This window comes from Penicillium argentinense, assembly GCF_028826775.1.
Source record: "Penicillium argentinense strain IBT 30761 chromosome Unknown utg000009l_segment0_segment0, whole genome shotgun sequence".
In the NCBI taxonomy this organism is placed as follows: domain Eukaryota; kingdom Fungi; phylum Ascomycota; class Eurotiomycetes; order Eurotiales; family Aspergillaceae; genus Penicillium; species Penicillium argentinense.
In genome coordinates this window covers 1172578-1198951 of record NW_026622668.1, presented here as the reverse complement: position 1 = coordinate 1198951, position 26374 = coordinate 1172578, and the positions used below count along the sequence as shown (strand labels likewise).

General features: G+C 47.5%; 8 protein-coding genes across 8 annotated transcripts; 3 read left to right on the top strand and 5 right to left on the bottom strand.

Annotated features, from left to right (window-relative positions):
- Positions 1-567: 567 nt before the first annotated feature.
- Positions 568-1856, bottom strand: N7532_008046 (alpha/beta hydrolase; the record flags this gene model as incomplete). The annotated part of the gene is made up of 5 exons (XM_056620538.1): positions 568-694; positions 759-1240; positions 1290-1546; positions 1641-1764; positions 1824-1856. 5 exons carry the CDS (start codon positions 1854-1856, stop codon positions 568-570), a joined length of 1023 nt encoding a protein of 340 aa, XP_056471344.1.
- Positions 1857-2852: 996 nt separating this feature from the next.
- Positions 2853-4121, top strand: N7532_008045 (zinc-binding alcohol dehydrogenase family protein; the record flags this gene model as incomplete). The annotated part of the gene is made up of 3 exons (XM_056620537.1): positions 2853-2994; positions 3048-3067; positions 3126-4121. Coding segments are annotated over 3 exons (1095 nt in total), but the record flags the coding sequence as incomplete, so codon positions are not given.
- Positions 4122-4318: 197 nt separating this feature from the next.
- Positions 4319-5064, bottom strand: N7532_008044 (uncharacterized protein; the record flags this gene model as incomplete). Its single annotated transcript, XM_056620536.1, has 3 exons — positions 4319-4386; positions 4782-4866; positions 4912-5064. The coding sequence occupies 3 exons, from the start codon at positions 5062-5064 to the stop codon at positions 4319-4321; spliced, it is 306 nt and encodes a 101-aa protein (XP_056471342.1).
- Positions 5065-6721: 1657 nt separating this feature from the next.
- N7532_008043 (uncharacterized protein) lies at positions 6722-8010 on the top strand. The gene is made up of 2 exons (XM_056620535.1): positions 6722-7274; positions 7339-8010. Exons 1-2 carry the CDS (start codon positions 6797-6799, stop codon positions 7917-7919), a joined length of 1059 nt encoding a protein of 352 aa, XP_056471341.1. The 5' UTR covers positions 6722-6796; the 3' UTR covers positions 7920-8010.
- Positions 8011-8835: 825 nt separating this feature from the next.
- Positions 8836-11342, top strand: N7532_008042 (putative alpha-L-rhamnosidase C; the record flags this gene model as incomplete). The annotated part of the gene is made up of 2 exons (XM_056620534.1): positions 8836-9135; positions 9198-11342. The coding sequence occupies 2 exons, from the start codon at positions 8836-8838 to the stop codon at positions 11340-11342; spliced, it is 2445 nt and encodes an 814-aa protein (XP_056471340.1).
- A 2440-nt stretch (positions 11343-13782) lies between these two features.
- N7532_008041 (SDR family NAD(P)-dependent oxidoreductase) lies at positions 13783-14691 on the bottom strand (the record flags this gene model as incomplete). The annotated part of the gene is made up of 1 exon (XM_056620533.1): positions 13783-14691. The coding sequence occupies one exon, from the start codon at positions 14689-14691 to the stop codon at positions 13783-13785; it is 909 nt and encodes a 302-aa protein (XP_056471339.1).
- A 3874-nt stretch (positions 14692-18565) lies between these two features.
- On the bottom strand, positions 18566-19825 carry N7532_008040 (F-box protein; the record flags this gene model as incomplete). The annotated part of the gene is made up of 1 exon (XM_056620532.1): positions 18566-19825. One exon carries the CDS (start codon positions 19823-19825, stop codon positions 18566-18568), a length of 1260 nt encoding a protein of 419 aa, XP_056471338.1.
- Positions 19826-22367: 2542 nt separating this feature from the next.
- On the bottom strand, positions 22368-26276 carry N7532_008039 (uncharacterized protein; the record flags this gene model as incomplete). Its single annotated transcript, XM_056620531.1, has 1 exon — positions 22368-26276. The coding sequence occupies one exon, from the start codon at positions 26274-26276 to the stop codon at positions 22368-22370; it is 3909 nt and encodes a 1302-aa protein (XP_056471337.1).
- Positions 26277-26374: the final 98 nt, after the last annotated feature.

Sequence of the window (26374 nt, the reverse complement as noted above, 5' to 3'; positions counted from 1 at the left end):
TCCAATTCGGCTTTGTGTCTGTTCGTCTTCCTTCTTAAAATCTCAATTTTTATGTAAGAACAACCGTAATATTTAAGACTCTCAATGATATCAGTAAACTGTAGTATACGGCGCTTGGTGGACAAGCAAGGTACGAATAAATTCAAAAATATAGGTACGCTGTAATTTGCCGCATTCAGCCGACCTTATCCTGAAGCCTAGGAACTTCATATATAATCACTTTGATGTCTTATACGCTTGATCTGACCACTACTTGAAAGTATCTCATCCTTACTTGAAGCGTGGTAACGGGGGTGGTAGCCTTTCAATCCTAGGGGAAATGTCGCGATATTCGAAAATCTAAGATGAGGCATGATATTGAACGTCATTGAGTAACTTTTTGTAGTCCAAATAAGACCTTATTCCTATATTACTGCATAGTTCCAAAACACCTCACAGAACATTCGACTTGTGGCTTGGTGGTTATTTTTCAATATTCACTTATGTCCTGGTTCATAGATCCATTATCAATCATGCCTGTCATTCTCCAGCAGTGGAGGCTTACTTACTCTTAAGCGACAAGATCAATCAAGAATGCGTGAAAGCCTTGATGCCTTTCACAACATCTCCCACAAAATCGCCACTCGGCGCAGGACATCCAAACGCCCAGAATACGTGGGGTAAGCCTCTATAATATTCAAGCTGGACCGGGACCCTATGAGACGCCAAAATTAGGACGTAGGATCTAATATCGCGTTCTGCAAAGAGAAACAACATACCCGGATGCCTTCAAGCGATCATGGAGTATCAGGCCGTCGTCTCGAAGAGGGTCGATCTCACACACGGCAAGGTATGTCGGTGGGAATTGATGCAGTTCCGACTCAGCGTTGAGAATGTAAACGTCGGGATCGGTGGGTTGCGCCCCGATCGCGTCTATAACGGCGACAATGAGCGAAATGCAGCAAAGGGATACAGCGAACTCGGTGCCAAACTCACCGTGGAAACGGCCCATGGTTTCTTTTGTGCTAACTGGACCATCGGCACACTCCTCAAAGGCCCGGTACCGGTCAACATAGCGCGAGGGCACGGCGTCAGGGTGGAGGGCGAATGGAACGATGGCTGCGACGCCCTTGACTTCGTCTCTGCGGCCCAGGGAGATCAGCCGGCGCATGAGCGTAAGAACAAGAGTACCTCCTGCACTTTGTCCAACAACAAAATATCTCTCACGATCGCCGTTCAAGGCAGGCGCGTTCATATAAGCCTAGACTGTTAAGTCTTTCTTTATCTTTCCGGTGGACGTTGTAACTTACCCAGTTCCACGCCTCCACGGCGTCATCTAGCTGGGCGGGAGCCTTGTATTCCGGTGCAAGTCTATAGCCGACCGAAACTATCACACAAGGCAGGCGTTCGGCGACCTGCCTGCAGAAAGTGTCCTCGGAGTCCAAGTCTCCACAGCAAAGCCCGCCCCCGTGGAAATACAGTCCGACAGGAAGTGGATGGGTGTCGGCATGGCCAACGGTCGGCGTGTAGATTCTCACCGTCAGCTGGGGTGTGATCTTTCTATCCTCTGTAATATATTATATGTTAGAGTGCGCAGTCAACGGGCAGTGGTATGGAATCCTCTGCACGGGGATAGCAACATGAGGCCCGCTCTTACATACCAACAGTAACGTTCGGCGAAATGACTCGAGTTGCATTAGCCTGATCATCTAGAGCTTTATACTGCGCGCGCATAGCATAAACGTCGCCGGTCAATTGAGGGCGTTGGCCTATGGCATTTTCCACCTAGATCCAAATTTGTGAGCCGGACAGGGATGGTTGCGTTGCAGCCGGGTTTTTGTCACCTTGAACCATGACTCTGCTATCAGTGTCTCCATTGTACAATATGCTGCGACTTGTGGGTAATAAGTTCGAGATCCCGTTACGCTAGGAATAGACTGGGAAGGGAGGATACTTCGCGTTTGCCGTCTGCAATTTATAACAGCTAGCCTTCGCTTTAGGCACTAGGCCACTCAAGGTAATATTGGCAATAGCCTAACCGGCATAATGAGTAACCTTTCCCGGACGGTTGACATCACCAATTTCTAGTTAATGAGAAATCTGAGTAATCCGCAAACTTTACCTAGGACCTTTTTCTCTGTGCGAGTGGCGGTGATGTGTGTCTGGTAAGTAATAGAAGTTTGTAGTATCGCATGAACAGGCTGATCTGCCTTCGCAGCCAATTCAACCGGCTGGGAGGGCTCCGCCTACCTGCAGTGAAATTGTAATGGGGGTACGTGATCCGCTCGGCCGTGGATTACGTTACCACGGCTGACGATGGAATAAGCTTCCCCTGCGAAGATGAGCGATCAAATCGGTATTTGGCCGAGGGGTCAGAGGACTGATTAGAAATGCTCACACTTTTGGCTGTTTAATGGTTCCTATATCTTCATGTTAGGTTGTTAACAATCTACTACTACCTACTACTGCTAATATTTTATGGTCGGATCTTTATAAGATATCACTATTGGCTGTAGGTATATTGATATTTCATATAGAATACTAATATTTCCTAGTGGATAGTAGTATATCCTAGTCTATACTACCCTTTAACGCGTGACGGGTGTATATTACACATAAATATTAACAGAAATATCCACCCAAAATAGGAAATTTCTTGGCAAAATTATGCACTCCAGGTTCCTGCAGGTGCGAACTGGGAAGTACCTGCAGGGTCGTTAGTCCGGTTTCGGTTCTAAAAGTTAGAACCTGAGACCCGGATGGTCCGACTCCAGGTTCCGAGCTGTGGAACCGGAACCGGACCATGTCGAGGCCTAGTTGTCTGTTCATCACCTGTCTGCTTTCCTTGATATTTTCACTTCCTTTCCACAAGCCGGCGGGAGACGAGAGGTTTTTTATCCGATATGCAGCAAGCTTTGATTCTCAAAGAGGTCCAAAGGCCACTGGTACTATGCAGGCGACCTATTCCTGAGCCCAGTAGGAATCAAGTTCTTGTGAGGATCGTTGCAGCCGGAAGTATGATCCGTTAATGCATTTATTTGTAGGGAAGAGAAGCTAACAGCTTCTAGTTAATCCTCATGACCAAAAGGTATCGTGAAGAAAACTTGCTAACTAATTGACTGTTTGTCGAATTCTCACTCCCGTAGGGTCGAGACCGTGGTTTACTTGTTGAGAAGTACTTGCCTCATGCGATCCTAGAGAACGACATCAGCGGTATTGTCGAGAAGATCGGACCAGACGTCCAAAGGTTCTCCGTTGGATATCGCATCTTTGGGCAGTCTAATATCCTTTCGGGCGGTCCTGACCAAGCTGGCTTGCAGCAATTCTGCATCCTTCATGCAAACTTTGCCGCTCCCATACCCCTGCATATTAGCTTTGACGAGGCAGCGACATTCCCCGTTAATGCCATTGCGAGTTTTATCGCCCTATTCGATTCGTCTGGATTGGATCTAGCACCAAAGTTTCTGGGCCACGGGGTGGACTACGCGAATGAAGCGATTCTCATCATTGGAGGTAGCTCTAACAGTGGGAAATTTGCCCTTCAGTTCTCTCGTCTCGCAGGCTTTGGGAAGATTATTACAACAGCGAAGGTCCGCAGCGATGGGGGGCAATCCCTCCGTGACTTTGGTGCTACTCATATTATAGATCGGGAGGCAGCGGATGTGGAAGATCAGATCCGTGCGCTGGTGGGCGATGACTTGTTGTACGCCTTTGACACGGTTAACGGTGCTTACTCGGGTGGTGTCAGCCACCAGCTGGCGCTCTCGCTTCTGTCGACCACGAAGAAAGGGTCCTTGGCAACATTGGTGCGTGGAGAGGCTGATCCTGCAATTGCAGCTACAAAGACCGCTGGTTTCAAGAAAAATCAGATTGTCGGAGTCAGTGATCTGCACCAAGAGCTGGCTGCCAAGTTCTGGATGGAGTTGCCAGGTTGGATCGAGAAGGGTGAGCTGAAGCCGCTGGACTTTGAAGTCATAGACGGATTAGACGCGATGAGAGTCGACAACCTGCTGGACGACTACCGTGACGGTAGAGAGGTAAAGAAGACTCATGTGCATCCCTGGGGACTCCATTCTTGATATGCAGTTGCCTAAATTAACGCCAAACTGTCACATATAAAAAGTACTATTCCAAGTATCGCCAGGTCTCACGTGGCAAGCATTGAGAACAAGTAGTATTCTGTAGTCACAGATGAATGGTCCCAATTAACCGCCAGCACAGACTAGCCGAAGACTGGTACATATACAGGAAGTTTGATGTGCGCACATCCCGTGGGCACTGCCTTATTTCTGTGAATATGAACGCACCAATCACATCGAAGAGTCCAAGAAGTTTCTACTCAATGCGAGGCGAAACGTGTGCTCGATATCTTCTCGGCGAAACGCAGGGCAGCGACCGAGGCAAATGCTGGAATGAATAAGATCTGTTCCTGTTAGAAGGGCAATAGCAACCGATATAGGCTCACTAAGTGCATACAGTCAATAAATAGTCCTACATCCAGGACCCAAGAATCGCTTGGACCGGTATATTTTCGAGGATCCATACCCTGCGCCGGATTTTGATATTAGTCAGCCATTCATACTTTATTGGCACACGGAAAAGTACCTGTGTATCTGATATCCATCCTCCTGCCTGAATTTCTATGAGATCCGCATTATAAGGATGCATATAACCATGGGCTGATTCGTCCATGCCCATGACGTGTTGAGCATTGGCACCTGTTACATTGGAATGCCGGGGATCCATTGAGAATGCGCGGGCGGGAACCCTGCAAAATGCAGTATCTGCACTTAAAAAGATACCTTTCTCCCCAAGATAGCCTTCCACGTCATGTGAATCAAGCCACTCGCCATTGAGGCCAAAATCGGCCAGAAGGTCATGATCGCTCTGGAAGGATTGTGGCTCTGTTTTTTGACGCACAAAAGCACTCACAAGTTCACTCGTCGGTAAGGCATTCGGAGGAAGGATAGGCTTTCCTGTGCGATCTCTTCGAGGATAGTGAGTCCCAGCACCACCTAGCAAGTAGAAGGGCATATCCCATATCTCTGGAGCTTCGTCTAAGCCACTTTCCAGGATTCCTTTCATCTTTTGGACTATAGAATCTCGGGTGGACAGAGTTAACGTGAGCCTGAACACCCGGTTCACAATGTCTGGATCAGAGGTTGGATCTGCCAACAATTTATATCCATTTTTCAGACAGGCTCGATGCAATCGGCGTTCAAAGGATGTCTCGCGGAAAGACGCAGTAGAAGAAGATAAGAGATGTGAGTGGTGCAGAATCTTAAGGAAAGCACCATCATCTATAGCGCATGGCACTGGTTCTGAATGGTTGACAATAGGCCGGGTAGATGTTGGAAAGGACGAATAACTGTGGGCTGACGTTTTGCCCCGTCGGTTGTTTTCTTGGTGGTCGGTACTGTTAGACGAGGAGATCGGACTAGCTAAATGAAGGGCCCCATTGACTGGTCCTGATATCGTCGACTCAAAGTCGTCTTCTGACTCCTGTGAGAGCGTCTGCTGCTGTCTCGCTTGGGTCTTAGTCGATGCGATTTCATTCATTTGAATTCTACTGCTGCCTTCATTACCCGAATTTACAGCAGTAGAAATTGCAAGAATCTGCGTGCGCAATTGTCGCAGCGTTCCTTCAAGAGCCGGTTCCAAAGATACACCGGATCTTTCTATTTGACAGTGGTACGCTTGGAACGTCCGATGTAGATTCTGAATCTGTGTCTGCAGACCTTCAAGTCGGTGCTGCAAAGACAAGGTTATTGTCTCCTTGCGGTAGCGATAGGCTCGCTGTGCTTGTCGTAATTGTAGCCTTCGGTGCTATAATCTCTCAGAATCCCCTCTGCCAAGTGTATATATGCTGAGTCGTAATAAACCCACCTCAGAAACGGGTACCTTAGTAGTACGCTTCGGTGTTCGTTCCGTAGACGAATCACTTGCACTGCTCATGATACTTCTCCTCGATCGCTGCATTTTCACTCGGTGTGGATGCTAGTATCTCTGCAATGATCGTGGCGAATATTCGTACCTTTCGCGAGAGTCAAATTGACAAGTTAATGATGTGCGCGATTTGTAATCGTCATAGAGTACCTCCCGCACTAAGCCCGTTTCGGCCGGTGGGTACAAGCGTGACCAAGGGTTGACTTTAAGTTCTACGCTTCTACGCTGCATTCATATTGCCCCCACTCTAATGTACGCCACGTTATGATTTGGGGATATCAGGTGCTAAACTGAAGGAAAGTGGAGAATCTGAACACTAACACGCGCCTTTGGGGTCCAAATTCATACCAATATGATCTGCGGAAAATTCAAGTTTTCGGGGGAACGAATTCGTTTGCGGCGAACAATGAGAGGCTAAAACGCGAGAGAAGAGAGAAAAGAAAAGTGCTGTAACGGTGGTACCCGCCTTCATACCCTTCAGTTTCCATCCTTCGGATCTTTTTAAACTAAGGAGTGTTGCCCTACATCGTTTCCTGGCGTCAACAGTTATTCAGAGGTACGGGGAGGAGACAGCCTCTGCCTTCCAGCATGGTCTGGATGTCTGCCTTTCTTGTTCGCAGAGTTGAATGTAGAGATGACAGGGAGGGAAGTGTTTTTGAAAAAAAGTCGACCTATGTTTTTAACGTTATATTCAAAATGCACTCCTGCGAATAGATTGTAAACCAATATTATTGCTTCTTCTTTTAAACAGGGAATCAGCGTACCCTCCACCCGATCGGTAATCAACAAGAGAGCCTCGGCTATGATTAGTAAGTTCATTTGTAATGTGCAAGGCGGAGCAGAGGGAATCCCATAGAGGACATATATAGGTATGTTCCCACTGCTCCAATCGCAACTCACCACTCCTCGGACATCCATTCAGTCTTCTTGTATCATGGCAGGGGAATTGATTTTCATCACTGGCGCCACGGGATTCGTCGGTAGTGCCACGGCTCTCGCTGCTCTCGAGGCAGGTTACCGACTACGAGTATGCGTACGAAAGGCGTCAGAAAAGCTCCAAGCCCTGCTATCGAAGTATAGCGAGCAGGTTGAATATGTTACCATACCAGATCTGACAGAGGACACAGCTTTCCAAGGAAAGTTAAATGGAGTCGACTACATTCTGCACCTGGCCTCCGCTCTCCCTCGAGGCACAGACAAGAAGGACTATTTCATCCCGGCTGTGAAAGGAACAACTGTCTTGCTGAAGGAAGCTGCCAGCGTCGCAAGCATCAAGAAAGTCGTCGTGACATCGTCCAGAGCTGCTCTGATTCCGCTCACTGGAGTGCCCGCAGGCGGTATCGTGAAAGGTAGGTCACTCTGGTTTGGTAATTCTCGACATCAGCTGATTTTACATTTTCCTTCTTTTTACAGAGGACAATGATTGGGACTTCAGCGTGGACGAGACTGCAAGCTTCGAGGATCCCACCGACCCTGATGCCACGGCTTTCAGACTATACCACGCATCAAAGCTGCTGTCCAACAACGCAGCTTGGAGCTTCTGGCAAAACGAAAAACCCCACTATTCCTTGGTGTCACTTCATCCAACCTTCGTGCTGGGGCATAACCTAGTCCAGTCATCTCCAGACGAAATCGGATCCAACAGTGTTCTCTGGAAGCCTATCATGACGGGTACTATCGACCGTTCGGTTGCTGGAGTGCATATCCAGGACGTTGCCGAAGCACACATCAAAGCCCTGATTCCGGATATCCCAGATGGGTCAAAGTACCTGCTGGCCGGCAAACCAATAACTTGGAAGGAGGTCGCTCAAATCGTGCACAGGGACTATCCTAATGTCGGTGCAAAGATTAGTATGGAGGTTGAGGGGGGAACAACGCCCTACGACAACACCAAAGCAGAGCAAGAACTTGGGATGAAATGGCGCTCCTGGGAGCAAATAATTCATGAAGTGATGGATCAACAGCTTGGCTTGGTCAAGGAATCAACCAAGTAGATCCTAAGACGGGTTTCAGGAGTGTTTAAGGAGTGTTGTGATTCAGAGGATATCAATGGGAAAAAAATAGGAGCCTGGTCCATCGGACTCTATGAACAAGTGAAAAACATGAGAACTTCTAAAGGAACAATAAGTCTGGGTAGAGAGCGCGCGATGTTCATCGTATTGCGCCGACATTGTTAGTACAGAGAATGTTAATATCGTCATGAATCCAAAATACGTGAATATGGCCTCTGCGCCCAGAAGGCAGATCACGTGGCAATTTATCGCATTTACTATGTGTTTTGGGGTGGGCGGCTCGCTTGGGAACTACGTTATGTCATTGGCCCATTTGGATTCAAACGCATTTCCGCTTCATTCAAAACATTTGAACACTACTTTCCACTTTTAACCCCTATCTTCCTTTTCTTTCGTTTCAGGGCCGATGCGCGCGACGCGCGCGTCTTCCAGTTCCCCTCTTCAATAGATACAGGTCTAACCCTAATGCATGAGCAGTGCGTATCAGTGTAACAGGACAATACCATCAGTACAGGGGATCAAACAAGCCCCTCCAGCAGTTCCACTCTTGCTTATACGGATGAGGTTAGTCTCGTATTCTCGTATTCTCGTACTCTGTTCCACCCATGCTAAGCCCGCAAGAACACTGGTACCCACGACTCTTTTTCGGCCAAGGCAACTCATGCCGACTAAATGAGCCGGATTTTACAGTTGGAAAATTATCTCCGGTCATATTTTGTTTCTGGCAAAGTTGCAATTTGTTATGGAAAATAAAGAGCGAGTCGATGATCCTGGCTTTACAGAGTAATTTTCCTCAGCTGGGTAACGAATATAAATATCAGGTAAACCGCCGTCCAAAAAGCAATCTCACTCACAATACCATTCCATCGTTCTGATACTTTCTATTGAGTGGATCAGAATGAGACTTAATCGACCGGTTGCCCTACTGGGCCTTCTACACGCGAGTGTAGCTTTGGCAGCTCGTTCAGCAAATCACAGCCCTATATCTTATACCAACCAAAACGGAACGCGCCTGTCCTTCGACGAGCAGACTGTGCTCAAGTTGTCCTCAGACGGCAAATTCCCAGCAGTTGTTGTCCTTGACTATGGACGCGACGTGGAAGGATTCGCCTCCTTTGATGTCGCTCGAAAGTCCGGAGACACTTCTATATTTGAGATGACCTACAGCGAGACTCGCGCTCTAGTTGATTCTGAAATGGTACGTGGCGATCTGTGTCTAGTCATAATGAAGCCGTATCTCGACTAATGTAATTTATCTAGGGCGATGGTCCCCTCCCGTTATCTGCTGCCATGGACACGTACCGGATAAACCGTTACAATATCACTGAACCAAAACTCTACATCAACCGTCTGCTTCAGGGAGGCTTGAGATATCAGAAACTCAATCTCTCCAGTGCAGGAGAGGTCGAACTGCCCTTCGTCGGATTCCGCCCTACTGTTTCTACGACTGCGGTTTCCGATCTACCCGGTTCTTTCAGTTGTTCTGATCTTGTACTGAGCCGCATCTGGCAGGCTGGTGCCCGAACTGTGCAGCTTAATGAGTTGCCTGCCAATTCCACGCCAGAATTCTGGATTATAACCGACGAGGGCGCGTTCGTGGACAGTCTGGCACCTCAGCCATTGTCTACAGATTGGAGTCCAATGCTCACTGCCTATGAGTTACGATTTTCCGTCAAGCCAAAGTCAGGAGGATTTGGCTTTACCGTTCTAAGTGACACCCTTGGAAGCGGAATTTACATTTTTGTCAATATCGCCAATTCTTCTATCTCTGCTTACGCCGGCTCTTCTGATCTCTCTGAATCCCTTGCCTCCGCGACTTTGCCATCATCCGTTACCTTGAACAAATGGCAAACAGTTCGCAGTTTAGTGAATACGACAGAAATCTCTGTCCAGATAGATAACACTACCGTGTTACAGTTCTCCCAGAGCGCTGCCTTTTCTGGTTCGTTTGGTCTAGGTGCATCCTTAGGCCACTCTGCTACATTTGCCGATCTCTCCCTCTCGGTTTCCGGTCAGCAGATGTATTCGGCTTCTTTGAAAAATGCATCTTTCCTGCAAGACTTCCTCCTTGGTACAAATCCATTACCTATTAGTGTGGATGGCTCTCGGAGAGACCGCATTGCTTATGCTGGAGACTTGGATATGACCACCGGCACAGCATTTGCAAGCACATATGGTCAAGAATATATCAATGGTTCTATTGAGTTGCTGGGCTCTTACCAACTTACGCCCGGCTTTTTTGTCCCGAATGCCAAAATACAGCAGCCTGCTCGAACTAATCCGGTTAATGCGAATATCACCGGTCTCATCGGCTATTCGTTCAGTATGGTGAGTTCTATGGCTCGCTTCTATGAGCAGACAGGCAATGCCGATTTCCTGAATCGTTGGGCACCAAAGGCTGCTAAGATGTTTGATTGGGCTCACTCTCAAACCCTTCCTAATGGCCTTTTCAACAGCTCTGACGTCTCATTTGGCGGTGATTGGAATTACTATGATCCGGCTCTTTCTGGAGTTGTTGCCAAATTCAATATGGTCTATGCATATTCGCTCTCTCAATGGATTCCATACATGGAAAACACAGGTCTTAACAAAACCATGTATGAGGAGCGTCTCAGCTCCCTGCAGAATGCTATCAACAAACATCTGTGGAGTCCCTCACAACAAGCATACTATCTGTCTGACTCCCACAAGGACTTCTTCTCACAAGAAGCGAACGCTTTAGCTGTGCTGAGCGATACAGCTTCTCACAAAAGCCACAACCCTAAGACAGTTTTGGCAACGATGGCGCAGGAATTGATCGTACCTGCCGGAGCACTCGCCTTTTCTAACAAGAGCGCTGCGAGTGGATGGGCGCAGCGGATCAGTCCCTATGCCTCTGGCTATCACCTGAAGGCTGCATTCTATGCCAACGACGGTGATAGTGCTCTTCAACTCCTTAAAGGCGTCTGGGGTCCTATGAGCGATCCATCGCATGCCAACTATACCGGTTGCTTCTGGGAGGTTCTGGGTGATGATGGCACTCCTGGCATTGGCTCTTCTACATCAATGTGCCATGCCTGGAGCTCAGGACCTACCGCTGATTTGAGCCGCTACGTTCTTGGTATCCAGCCCACGACTCCGGGCTTCAAGGATTGGCAAGTTGTCCCCCAATCGCTGGACTTGAACTGGGCGCATGGAAAGCACCCCATTCCTAATGGTCAAATCTCCGTTGATTGGTCATTTGATAAGGCCGGTCTGCTTCGAATGGTGGTAATTGCTCCCCAGGGCACCAACGGAACTGTTTATCTTCCTGTTCCCTTGAAAAAGAAATTGAATAAGTACCGCGCCTCAGGCTTTTTGTCCGATAACAAAACTTTCTTCGTCGTTCAAGGTGGTGCGAACTTCACCTTCCAACAAATGGCCTAGATCTATATCGCAGGGAAACGACGTGCAATATTCGGAAGTCTAGGGCCCCCACACTATCGTTCATCTCCTGTGATAACTCTCGCTCATGTTCCAATATTTGTATCTAGCTTTTTTCTTTTTTGTATTTATCGATAGATTCTTCTGGCCGTTCACATGATATATTTGACCGATCAATGTGTTGTTAGTGAATTCTCTGTCACGAGATTTGCCTGCATAAGTATTGAAGTAAACCTCAGACGGCCATTGGCTGCGTGTTGCCTTACCAGGTGGAGGCATTCTTCCAGGTAGACCTGTCCTGATGGCATCCGTGATTGGCGGAGCGCCATCAATGCCGCTTGGCTGTCTGCAACGATGACAAGGCCGTTTCTCGCCTGTGCCGCCCACGGTTCCGTGGTCTCCAAGATGAATTTGAGTGCCATTTCGATGGCACGGAGCTCGACAGCGTATATAGTGGACGTGTCTTCGCCACCCATTTGGCTGTGAGCGTGATGATCCTCGAGATCAACGACTACTGCTGCTCCAATTTTTCCCTCGATCCCACTCCCGTCGGTGTAGAGAATCAAGAGTCTTTTTCTTGGGTCTTTGGATAGAATGTGGTCGTGAGTTTTCACTGCCATGTCTCTGTCCTCGATGAACACTTCCGGCGGCGCTTGCCATGGTGCCTGGACGAATGCCTTCCGACTCTCCCAGTCCCTCGCCAAAGTTCCCGGGGGAGCCGTAAGGCATCCGCACGTTTTCCAGGCTTGCGTCTCCATCGGTGTCCATCCAGACCAATCTCTCTCGTCCACCGGTCGGCGTCGTAGCATTTTTGGTGGGACAGCGAATGCTGGTCCAGTCCGTAACCGTAAAGCCGATTCTTTTACAAGGCCGTTCCTATGGATCGCAATTGGTGGTAAGATCCGTGGAGATTCAGGAATATGATGGTTGTACGTTTGTCGCATATTCTGTCCGTCGCGAGGAATGCATGATAAACGCCCCGTTTGAAGGCTGCTAGACCGAAAAATGGAATCGACCGGCTGATGAACAGCCCGTTCAAAATAAGGGGCTGGTGGTCAGTTGGGTCCAAACCCTCAGAAGCTGGACGCCCACCGGACCCCACGTATTTTCGAACAGCGACAGACAGATTTTTGGACTAGAGGCTGTGGCCATCACATAATTATACAACTATCTGCCTATAAAACTATGGCTTATCCCTAGTAAATGGAAGACCCATGATCCACTCATGAAGTCTGTCAGGGTGCGTCGGCTTCAAATGTTTCTCTGTTCTTGTCGATCTATCTACCCACAACTGCTCTTTCGATAGCGAAGACTGCTCGCTGAGCAATGTGGAGAAAGAAGCGAGCGACCAACTCGAACGCGAATTGGAGGCCAACGGAACATCCAAGGGTGCCCCAAGCTTAGAGCGTCAGATGAGTGTCACACTCACTATCTCACCGAGTCATGTGTAAGACTGGACTCCATTGACGCATTTCGGAAATTATATCAGAGTTGGTAAGGTGATCCTATTCTGCTCCTGATCAAGCTAATTTGGAATAGGAGAGATGCCATCCTGGATCAATTTGAACTAGATCGCCTCGAATTTAAGCCATAATAACGAGACAAGTGTGGCTGCGTATCGATCGTCGTACCAAATCCTACTCTTTATCGGCAAGAGAATAAAGATGGGTATTGCTCGACAATTTATTGAGGACATTCGGTGCGGGACGGAGAACGTGGAGAGAGTAATCTCTATTTATGGAATCAATTAGTAACGACCTGATTTGTTGTTAGATTTATTCCTGGGCTTATCGCAATATTCATCAATATGGCTGTTGAAAAACGGATTTGTCCACTGGCCAATTTAGACGATCCCTGCGTTCATGGCTAAACTTATGGTTTCCACACCTCAGAAAAGCGTTTAATCATAGACTTGGACGGAGGGATTGATTTCAGGTGGGAAAAGTTGCAAAGTCCTGAGGATTCTGATCATTAGGGTTGTAAGTAACTTACTATCAACTCGTTCGACTTGAAAATAACGTACACTTATCATCGGTCGTGTTGACCGCCACTCATTAGTAGCGGGGATGAACGAGGGCGACTCGAGTTTGAGCTCCAATTTTGCTATATTTACTTGAATAAATTCTGAGTTAATTCCTGGTCTGTCAATGGACGGGCCGCTGTCATTTTCCAGTGGCACTAGGATTGGGGTTACAAAAATTTGTTCCAGTAGGTCTGCCGGTCCCTACCTAATAGTAAAGAAAGCACATGGATCACGTTCGAGAGTAGTATATACCAAAAGTTCAAGACTCTTAAGATAGAAGAGGTCCTCATTTGCAATGATACTGTATGTGTAGCCCACAGGCATGATGTAATGTAGCTTCCAGATTTATAGTCAGACACAAATTCCTGCCATTACCGTTGCGTACATCGGGCTCCGCAAAGCTAAGGAGAACGAGTAAGCTCAGAACACCATCTTAAGTTTGAGCTTGTCTTGTTTGACGATCTCGTCTTTCTTCTCCACAAGTTCCTTCATATCCCATGGACAGCTCACGTATCTCCCACCCAGCCACTCTCTGCGCTCAGCTACCAACCACGCAATCGTATCACCCGCAATGTCTGGCCGATCAGGGAATGCATCTCTCACCCGCTGCGGCATGTCCTCGGAAATCTTCGTTTTAATCGCACCCGGATTCACACAAAATGACAAAAGCCCCTTATCACCATACTCTAACTGCAAAGACTCTGTCCATCTCAATACCGCAAGCTTTGAGCTTCGATAACTTCCGCTTCCTGGGCGAGCGGTCAAAGCCCCTGAGGAAGATACATTGATCATTGTGCATAGACCATCAGCACTAGCACGAGTCGACAGTTGCATAGGGATGAATGTGCGTGCCATGTTGAAGAGTCCATGAACATTGACTTCCCATGTCCTCCAATACACATCCGAATCGGAGTCGAGGAGTGCCGCGTGGGGTTCCATATGTGCCGCGTTGTTGATGACAATATCTAGGCGTCCATCAAAGCTTCGTGACACGAGTTCATGCATTGCTTGGACACTTTCTTGGCTTGCAATGTCCACAGTGCATCTTAGCACCATAGGTTCGGGGCGACCGGCTTGCGTTGCCGCCAGCTTTAACTTCTCAGCAAGGTTGGCCGATACACCGTGGAGGTCGGCTATTGCTATCGCAGAAGCCCCCGCACGCGCAAAAGCTGTGGCCGTGGCATACCCTACTCCGTCCTCCCACGCGGCCCCGGTGATCACAACGTGTCTCCCGGCTAGGTCCAGCCTTAACGGAGAAATGTAGTCGTAGGTAGTAGAATGAATGGTCGCAGTGAACCGGCCACCAGAGAAATCTTTGACCGCCGGCATTGTTGAGTAGCAGGCGGTGGTAATGCAACGAAGGCCATTGGGGGAAAGGAGAACGCAGGGAAGGGATCAAGCCACGCCGCCATGTCTTCAATGAACATGTTGTGAAATAATACAGTATTTTAAAACGATAACAATGCCGAAAACAAATGCGTTGCAAGAGCGCAGAATATCTTTTGCACATTAACTCAAAGCGCGCCTAGCGCGGTTTCAGGTTCGAGCCGTCTTGCAGCATGAGTATATTAGTTGTATTGTTTTCGAGTTATGTGGGTCACGACCCAGTAATATAGATACAGATCTAACCCTATCAGTAATGCATGAGTCGTGCGTATCAGGGTGACAGGACAATACCATCAGTACAGGAGATCCAACAAGCCGAGTAACAATGCATGTGTGTTCAGACAGGGAATTAATCCGGTGGATCTATCGCCGAATCTGTGTTACGCTGGGATCGCATTCTCGCATTCTCGCATTCTCGTATAGTCGCATTCTCGTATAGTCGTATAGTCGTAAACTCGTATTCTTTCACTCCGCCTGCTGCACAAAATCTTTAATCGGGTCGACTGGATTTTTCAGTTTGTGGTGACGGTTTAGGCTATTGCATCTAACACGAGCCAAGTCAATTATGAGGTAGAGTCTACATGGGAATGTACACCACAGCATCCACAGCTGCTCAATAACCAACGATATCCGAATATTGTTAGGACTCTTAAAGTAGTAGAGAAATATCTCCTACCCTGTTTTTTAGCTGAAATACTAACCTTTGTCCTTTTATATTCATTCTAGATCCGAGACTTTGCTGTCTTTATCAACACCAGTCCACAGCGCCAAAAGGCCTCTCTTGATGTTCAAGCACTAGAGCCACAGCTTGTTCCTATCCAGGATGTCCGTACACGATGGAACTCTACCTTCTTGATGCTTGATCGGGCTAAAAAGCTTCAACCGCATATTGATCGATACTGCACTGCCCATCACCATACACATTCAGGCTCAATAAAGAGGAATGGCGACAGGTTGAATATCTCCTTCTCCTCACCAAGCCATTTTTTGATTTCACAAATGTGCTATCAAAAACCAAAGATGTGACTATTCACCATATCTTCAGCATCTATAACAAGCTGTTCAATCATCTTGATCTTGTGAAGAAGAAGATACAATGCAAATCAGTGCCTTGGAAAAAGAAGATGCTATCAGCACTTGAAGCTGCAGATGCAAAGCTCAGAAAATACTACAGAGAGACGGACAGTGAGTCCTATAGGTCAGTATATGCCATTGCAACTATCCTATGTCCATCAAAGAAATTCGATACTTTGATAATTCAGACTGGAGAGGCGAAGATGAAAATGGGAATAGGGTTGACTGGATGAGTCATTACTGGGACATTCTTCAAAGTTTGATCGCTATCAACAACGATACAACAGAGAAGAGCAACCAGCTGGTGTTAGGAGAGCATCTTATTCAGTAATAGATGAACTTGATGAGCCGTGTGGTTCACAAACAGCTCTACAGGCTGAGGTTGATCGTCCAGATGATGAGCTTACTTAGTATCTTGCAAAAGGTAAGTTTAATTATCTAATCCACTATTCATATAACTAGTAACTAATTATAATAATAGATCTTATAAAAAGCAATCCCCGGATATTCTGGAAGGATCACGAACAAGAATATCCTGTCCTTGCAAGGCTTGCACGCGATATTCTATCCATACCCGCAGGTGGAGCTGGTGTTGAAAGGCTTTTCAACTGCGCTCGCGATATATGCCACTATTGTCGAGAGCAATTAAAAGAGGATACAATCAACGATCTAATGATCCACCTCTGCTCAACAAAATTTGAATGTGAGCATGGTGAGCTTGATCCAATCAGTGAAGATGAGGAGCAAGAACAACAAGCAGATAATTCATCTGATCATTCAGACAATGAATTACCTGAGCAAATAGTATCTGCAACTCAGCCTATAGCACAACGCAAGCGAGCAAGCAGTGCCACTGAGCCTCAGGATAATACTGAGAAATATACACAGGGGCGATCAGGAAGGATACGGAAGAGGCCAAAAATGCCAGAGGGATTTGAGATAAGATCTAATGTAAATAGTCAAGGCCCGTGTTTACAACTAGATCAAGAGCTTGCCAGGTTAAATCTAAAGATTAATAAGATCAAAGAAAGAAGGAGTCGCCGTAGTCTGGGATATAAGCTGTATTAATGTCTGTTAGGAACAAAGAATCAGCATCTTAATTCCCAATTTTGCCGATTCTTACATACATACCAATACTCCAAAAATACCAAAAAAAACATGCATAATCTATGCAGATTCTTTTACATCACGAGGCTTGGCATGTTTATATTGTTTATATCAGGATGGGTACCCGCGGTTATGCCGCAGCCTAACAGTGATCCACCCCGGCTACTGCCCTTTTTGCCTGTGGAACAAGGAAAATACCGTAGAAGACCGATTAAATTATTAGCTAAACAGTGGCAATTTAAAGCAACATATTGAGGAACAGTATATAAATAGAGATCAGAGTTACAGAATGAAGTCAATATGCAGATGTGGCTAAACTTTCGACGGAGAACGTGGCCTCCGACACTATTTGTATGGCATCCACAGGCTAAACAATGCTATATAGCTAAGTCCGAAGCGCTAGAGGAAGAGAAAGCATACAAGGCGGAAGCGCAAAAATCATTAGTAGAGCCGGAGGAGGAGGTGGGACGCCCTAAAAGACCTCGCTTCAAAGCTATCCGCCTCCATGTCACGAGCATGAGTATCAATTGTCAAACAACATTTTCATACCCGTTCCCACATTACATGCCTTCGTTGAGGAACATCCCGAGCAATATTATTGTTCAAGTTCGAGTGATAAGTCAACTAAAGACAGCAGAACTAGCTCAGTTGGTTCCTGCTTTTCTGCAGCAAGTTCTCCGCTCAGCTCGCGACCAACAACTCCAGGATTGGAAGTCATTGATCCGAGAATTCTTGAGCCTTTGGAGGTCCACAAAGAACGCGGACACCAGATTTGTGATCAAGATTCTATGCAAACGAGCTCTCTTGAAATACCTCTGGATGGACATAAAATCAAAACACGATCATTCGATGATGCAGCACATTCACTGTCTCATAATCAAAGGTTGCCATTCAATCCACTCCTGTTTCTGAGGCGAATAGGCCTCGCACCTTCGATCCGGCTCATCGCCACACGGAGGATGTGTACCGATCTTGCGATCCCGTTGCCAACCAGCTACATTCCCTCAGTCCATCTTCAAATGAGGTTGAGGTCACAATAACGACACCCATTGAATTAGAAAATCGAGGAGGGCCATCGACAGGCATTACTGCAAGCAAAGTGAATAAGAAGAAGAAACACTCGCAAAATGACTGCCACGTTGTCATGTCAAGCAACGGCGTATGTTCTGATGCAGAGAATGAGCACGAAAGTCATCTTCCCGCCCATCAAGGACCCACCAATGGAACCACACCTCTTGGAGGAGATTCTTTCGCTAATCTCAAGAAACCCCTTACCCGAGCCCAGTAAAGCCAACAGCTGATACAGTAGTTTTAGAACTATTCAACAAGGAAAAAACTTCGACAGAAGCTTAAGTCAACGGAGAAACGGAAGCTTCGTGAGCTGAAGAGCCAGAATTGCTCTCTGATTCTTTTTGTTAAGGGGATGACTCGCGTAGCCTTTTGACCTTCCATCGTTGCAGCCACCCTACACTTGAATTTTAGCAAGTGCTCGAGTCTGGAATGATTGTAAGAGATCCTTTGTAAAGTCTTCAGTTTTGCGGTCAGAGCAGCATTCTGAGCGGAATCCTCGGAAGCTGGATAGGCCCTACTGAGTACACGCATTGATACACGACGTAATGATGACTAGGCCATCATATTATTCCCCACTGGGAGGCCTGAATGCTTGACCGAAAGGCGACCCCTTAAAAACCGGATGTGTAATCCAACTAAATAAGACGTCCACTTCTTCAAAGGTACGAATAAGGGTTCCAATTGGTGGTATAGGGAGTCGTTTCGACGACTCAAACCACGCAATGGACATTTGGGTCCACCAGACAATGAGTCTTAGTTCGGGAAAGCCATCGCGCTTCCTTTTGGCCAGAGCTTTCAGGCCTTCATAACAGGAATACCAAACCGAGATTTCTTCATAGCATTCTTGCTGTTGCAGCTGTAGCTCTTCGAGCTTTGGCGGTAATGCAAAATCACAGTTTGAGCCTTTGCAATACTCTAAACAGCTAATTGGTATTGCCAATTTCCTGAGGGAAGAGAAAAGCATAATACTCCATGTTGGTGTGGTCCGACGGATGGAACTACCATCACTAGCAGCAATAAATATGTCTTCGAGTGTGTCCGCATGGAACCGTAGGGCGCAAAGAATTGCATCTAGGGACAACCAATCATGTACCATATGTGATATTACAGCATCAAGCTCGGCGTCAAGAGTGAATCGTTTCAAGGACTTCACAGAGTTCAAGAGGCTAGTCAAAATGCCAATAGATTGGTCCACATCAGTTAAGGCGTGAATGCGAAGATCGATAATAGGTGACGTCTGGTGCCTCTGTAGTGGATCTAGATCTACCCATTGACTTTCCAGTTCAAGATATTCGATTTGTAGGATACGAAGTGTTGGAATCCAGAAGTGATGTAGAATAAGTTGTACCGGTTGAGGATAATCGGCCATGTCACCAAAATTGAGTCGTAGATATTTGAGGAACAGCATGCCAGTAAGATCCAAATGCGGGGAAGGCGGGCTCAGAGACAGCTCTTGAAGGTGTGGAAAGAGGTTCGAGATTTTGATCTTATAGCTGCAGTCGAGACCTTTCGGGTCATCCAGCTGCAGATAGAGTATTTTGACAAGACGGCTGTGTTGAGGTCGAGCAGACAATGCATCAATAAGCCCGGCGAGGTGTCCTAGGTTGTAGGTGCCCCCACGGGAGTCTCGCGATGTGGACGTTAATGGTAGCTGTAAATGCATAGAGCGATACAGGATTGGTTCAATCATATCTCTGAACAGGCGACACACTTGCATAATTTGGACTAAACAGCCACTGTCGGGAATATAGCTGAATATGACGCTTAAGATCTCGGTCGGAAGTTCCACAAGTAGCATGTTAGGTCGAGCAAAGACTGATGCCATCTCTTGTGGCAGGAAAGATACTCGTGATAATAGATTGACTGTCCCTAAATTGAGGGTTGTTGTATCTGTTGACCTGTTTTATCCGTAGTCTGTCCCTGCCTGGCTTTTGGATTCCAAGTCACCTGAACTGGGGTCATGTGGCAGCAGTCAAGCAGGTAGAATCTTCTCGTTCGCGTCGACAGCTTTAAGTATGCTCACTTGAGGCTCGCCGTACGCCAGATTACAGAATCGCTCTTTTAGGCTCAGCAGCAAAGTGTAAAAATCAATGGAGATAGGCGGGAAGGTTTGTTGTTGCCTCGCTGTCGTCGTTTTGCTTGAGGTGCATTTGACCTCCGCCGAAGGCGGTGTGTTGGTAGTAGAGCATCCTGCACATTCGACGGAGTTAAGGAGTTCCCTTCGACCTTACGAAATATCATTGGTGACTTCATACAGTCAAGAAGGGCAAGGAGAGTATAGTTTGCCCGTAACGATCACCTGTCGCCGCGGCCTTATACTTATTTGTTGTGATATGAGGCTGGTGCTGATCAAAAACAAAGCAGGCCGCCCAATGGATTGCGAGCTGTGAGATACCCCGCACCCTCATCGCTCCAGGGCCACCAGTCCAATACTCAGCCATTTTCTCTCATTGTATCGTCTCTGGTGATTCGTCTTCCTTCATATCCCCTCACCAACTGTGCGATTAAGCTTAATGGAAATCTATTATGGTAAAAACCTCTTCACGGTTTACAAACCAAGGAAGATTAAAAATTCAATGAACTAAAATATTGCGAGATCGTCATTCTCGTGGGCCTGGACACCAATTATTTGATAATTAAAACTAGGATGGCGTTCAATCCAAGATGAGATGGTTGGAGGTTTGCCACTGCTGCTTACCGGAATTGGCCGACAATAACGATGCCAAGAAATGTAGCTCCTGGGCCTAACTCAGATACCAAGATAGCATGAGTATTTCTCTACCTGAGATCAATATACACGCTTGGAGGCTACCCTGATTAGCTGGTATAGGTACGAGTGAGATTTAGTGCTCCAGCTGCTCAGCTGGCGGGCAAATCCTAGTAATATGAGCTGAGTGTCCGCAATCTTTGGTGGGTTAAATGACCGCCTGGGTGTAATATCTGCTTGAGAATCCTTGTGGAAACGTAAAGAGGCTTCACAATCCCAGACTCGATTTATAGCATTTAGTCTACAGGCAGTATGCATAGAGATATAATATCTCAAATTGGTGACTTTCCTGTAGCACTGTATACCCTCATCGTTTGATGTGGTCCTGAAGTACTTCTTCTAGAGTTATATGTCATCATGAGGAATTGATGTACTGGCTAGTACTGAAGATGTCTAATAGAATCAGACGATAGATTGAAGGTTGTTAAGATCGGTTGAGCGATCTCAGGGGTCTCTATTGTTGAACTATGGTATGTTGTGTAACCACGTTAACGTAATCGGTAAGCGAGCGCCACATGCAAACGAGCGCCGCACCCCAAAACACCATATTAAATGCGATAAATTACCACTTGATATCCTGCCAACCACTGTTTATCGTAGGGTATTCCTATGATCTAATATTCTTTGTGATATATCTAGCCTGGTTTTAAAGTCTCTAAGAAATTTTGAATTTGTGTCATGGATGTAGATAGCGCATCTTTTGTTTGGTACATCAATATAAGCGTTATCATTAAAAAATGAACCGGGGGGTTAGGGTTTTAGGATTTGAATGCGATTATTCTGCACAGGAAGCTAATCTGGCAAGCTTGATAGAAGTTAGCCGTGAAAACATGATCCTTCACGTAATGCACAGGAATTGACGCGTAAATTTACCAAGCGGATTATTGTTGACACAATTCACACATATTCACACGTACGACCTACACTTCTCTGACCAGTGACAGTGTGCACGACAACATGGGGCCATCCGGCCACGAGTTCAAGTTATTGAGCAAGGTGATTGATCTGGAGCGTTGAGGCCGAATGTTTACGATGGACGGTCTGGGTTATCGATACAGATCATTGGATTCAAGATGGAATCAATATGTTCACCGGAGAGTCTACAGATTGAGCTGATTTTCTCAACTTAGCCAACTAAGGTCCAGGCTCCTGGGATTTTTACGCGAAAAAGTTGTCCATCATTGAGGTAATCAATTTGGATGTTTAATCAGGCAAAATTGATAGATCAAACACCATTCGAGTGTTCCCCCATCTCCCTGGTCCTGTTTAAACATGCACTCCCATGGCAATATGAGCTATTCGTGTACTCCTTCGGTTTGCCGCTACACCTGCTGTCGTCCATAGAATACTGTCCTAACCAGGTCCAGATGGATTGGGCCGCCGACCCGCAAATAAGTGATAGATGGACGATGCTCTTGCTTCTCGGCACAAGTCCGTCATATCGTCTTATAAACGCGTGTATATGATGGATCCGTCTGATACATACATAAGATGATGCAATTTTTGAAAGAAATCGAACTCGAGGAAAGGCTCTTTGAACCCAGTTGACGGTGGGGAATAAGTTCTAGAGCTGAAATGCTGCAGGCCCAATCGTTTGACCTCACTCAAGAGCGCTCTCGGGGGTTGTAGTGAAATGTTTCAAGGTGAGACACAGCTTATCCAATAGCGTCTGTAGTTCGGCTTCCCCAACCAAACGACTTGGGCCTGTCAAACTAAGCTTCAATCTGTCATTCTCGGGCACTGAACAAAGCTCGAGGGCGTCATGAGGAGGCTCAATAGGAATATAGTCCATTAGCTCACAGTCGAGGTCATCAGCAGCGTGGAATTTCGTCTTGGTTGAGAAGTTCTGATGAATAACTAAACTTTGCGGTTGGCTTCCAGCTGGCCAGTCGGTGCTGTCGGACACGATGGTATTCCATCCCGCAGTATGAAAGGCTAAGCCGTGTATATGTTGCCTCTGAGTAGCGTGAAGGAGGTCAAGGGCCGTCGTGCATTTCTGGTATTGGATACGGACTGGCACTTGGTTGAAACAAATCCCAACGGTTCGGTTAATCCCAGGCACATCCATACCACGCGTGCTCACGAGTTGTGCAAACACAATATCATCACTCCGGGTCACATCATGGAGAACCTTGGTCCATGCCGCCTTGACAACGGTAGCCATCGTGATCCCCCTAGGGGGCTGCCCGACTGCAACCTCAGCAGAACACTGCAACTGAAGGTTCGGGGACCCGGTCTGCTGTTTGTTGTACGGCAGCTTTGTGATAGCCGAGCCCGCGAGAGATTCTCGCCAGAACTTGAATGCTGCTGGGGTTTGCCGGAGAGCTACCTGTCGTGCATACAGACCATAATCCGTGGGCACGGCCAGATCCCCTTGGCCTCGATAGAGACAGCACAAATCGGAAACGATTATCTCTTGGCAGCTTCCATCATATTGGGCGTGGGAGAGCTGAATGATGAGCACATTCTGCTCGGCAGAGCCCCTGACAAGTGTGAATTGCAGGGGTGGAATGCCCAAACTAAAGGCGCGCTTATGATCAACGATACACATGTCCCGTGCAACGGACATTGGATTTTCACCCGAAGCGGTGGTGTGAACAGTAATGGAAACGTCTACCCGGTTCAGTATCACCTGGTGAAGTGCGCCATCAATGTGCACAAAGAGTGACCGGAGGGTAGAGTGCGTTTCGACAAGTCGCTGACAAGAAGCCTGGAGCTGAGCGGCATCCAGTGGCCCGGAGAAGCGAAGCAAAAAGCACCCACCTTCGTGGGTATTAAACAGCCATTCTTGGGGCTGTGTGCATGGGTAGACGTCAGAGATATTCTGGATGTCAATTGTAGCAGTACTCTGCTGCATGAGCTTTTCCTTAAGCGCATCACTTGAGGAAAGGTCATCCATATCTACGAATTCCTCATCACGGGCTACACTTATCCCACGGTGCTCTGCTAAAGCGGCTAGAGATAGTTGCTGAAAGACCTGTTCCGAACGAAAAGAAAATCCGGCTTTGCGAGCCTGGTCCACCAATTGAATTGTCGTGATAGAATTTCCCCCGATCTCAAAAAAGCTGTTGTTCAAGTTGATGTCCTTGGGTTCAGACGACAGAATTTCGGCACAAATTCGCTGAATAGCCGCCTCATTGCCGGTGCACGGTTGACGATGATCTTTCTTGAATAGAGGATGGAATTTCTGTAGCTCATTCCCTAGCTCGCCTGCTTTATTGCGCAGCAGCCTGCGATTGAGTTTGCCAGATGGAGTCAGGGGCAGCATCATTAGAGGCACAAAATGCGTCGGGACCATGTACTTGGGGAGGATATCGTGTAACTGGGACCACGCTTTCTGACTCTGGAGTGTGAATTCGGCGGATGGGTGAGCAAAGAGATGACTGTCGCCGGCTGTATTGCCAAGTCCCCTGTCATTTGTCGACGTTATAAAGGCAGCCAAGACAGCATCATGTGTTCTTTCTTGACTGGGTGTGATAATTTCCGCGACCACAGCGTCCGCGGCGGGGAACTGTCTTTTCAACTGGAATTCGACTTCTGCAAGTTCAATTCGCTGTCCTCGCAACTTGACCTGCGTCCCACTGCGTCCAATGTACTGGATCGAGCCATCCTCAGGTCGGTAACGAACAATATCTCCAGTCCGGAGAAAGCGACGGCTCTCACCGGGTCGAACCTCCTGCAGCCATGCGGGGTTGTGAATGAATGCGGCCCGAGTTTGTCCCTCATTGCCGAGATAGCATCTGGCTAAGGAGGGACCCCCTATTAGTAGCTCGCCTTCGGCACCGATGGGAACTAGCCTGTCCGGGTCGCGTGAATCAACAATCCAACAGTCCGCAGCAAATGGTAAGCCGAGGTCAATGGGAGATGAAGATGTGCTTTTGTTATCGATCAAGGTGCCTAAGCTATTTTCACTCTGTCCGTAACACGTCCTGAGGGTGACTTTACTATGCCATCTGTCCAGGTCAGAGCGAGTCATGCTCTCCCCAGTTAGCATTAAAGTTTTCAGGCTGGGTATAGATTCAGGGTCTAGAACGCGAGCCACGGAGGGCGTGATTTCCACCCAATTAATATCGAAATCACGCATTGCATCGCGAAGACTGTCCTGAATCTTCCTCTCTGAGGCTACACACAGACAGGCCCCTTTCATCAGACCAGTTATATGATCGAGGATACTGATCACGAAAGAATAGGAGGCGAACTGGAACACTCGGCTCTGGTGATTGAGGCCGACGCGGGCTGCATATGCATCAACCCCACTGCACACTGAAGCATGTTCGATCACCACTCCTTTAGGCTCGCCGCTAGACCCAGATGTGAATGCCAGATAGACTGGATGGTGGGGACTAACAGCAGGAAGGGGTTTCGACGATGATTGTATAGGATCCAGGCACTCATCCTGGATAACCAGAGCCGGAGGTTGTAGCTCACGGGCTCGTGCAATTTGCGCTGGTGAGACTAGGACCATTGCGGCTTGGGAGATCCGGCAAAGGGATTCGAGGCGTTGATGAGGCAAGGACGGATCCAAAAGGAAAAACGCATTCCCGGATTTCATCACAGCCAGGATGGAAACAGCAGTCCACATAGACTTTTCCGAGAGCACGCCGATGAATTGCTCAGAGCCCGGTATGAGCGAAACAAGGCGGGAAGCCAGGTGGTTTGCCAACTTGTCAAGCTGCGAATAATCCAGGTTTCCATCCCACGCGCATACGGCAGGGGCCGACGGGGTTTCCTGGCATCTCTGAGAAATCACATCGTGGACGCACAACTCTTTCATGCACGGATGAACACGGGAATTCCAAGATTTGACCCGTTCAAGACCATTGGGATTAAGTTTGAGGAGACTCTTCAGGCTTCTAGTCCTATTGGATTGGACGCAGCTCAGGACATGCACCAGCTGGGCCAGCACCATTTGCGCCATGGCCGACGACATGACCTCTGGGTCGAAATCGAGAACCATATGATATGCATTATCCTCGATCCCGCCCGTCAGCGATAAAGGACAGGTAGAAGGAATGCTGTCCGGCAATCGTGTCGTAGCCTTCGGGCTTGATGTGCCACAATGATTTTGCCGGAGGACTAGTATATTTGGAAACCGGGTCGATTTTGCAGGGCTCAATTCATCCTGACACAGGGAAGCTGTGCGCGTGAGCCCCTCCAGAAATTTCAACGTTTCATCTACCGAATCTTCCGGTTTGATTGTGACCCGAAAGGGACAGACCGAAGTAGTTCCCTTGGAGGATCTGCAGTCGCTTAGACCGAATATGGCATCACTTGCGCCCGTATAAGCGGAAATGACAAGCGCCCATGCAAGCTGTATGATAGACGATGTAGACACTGTTTCTCCCTGGACCGGTGTGAGGGGAATACATGCAGTGTATCTTTTAGTTGCGTGGACGCAGTAGGATTCATCTGGCAGGACAGGGAAAGCAGTTGGCATTAAGTCATCGTGTTTTTCCTTGAGATCTGATTGTTCCAGGCTCAGAGTCTGGGGAGTTGGCAGGATTGTCATGGTGTCAGCAACAATATATAGCAGTGTCTCTGGAAAAGGTCTACGTCGGGCGCATGCCTCGAACTTTTAAAGTATTAGCTCGTTCAGAACAATTGACC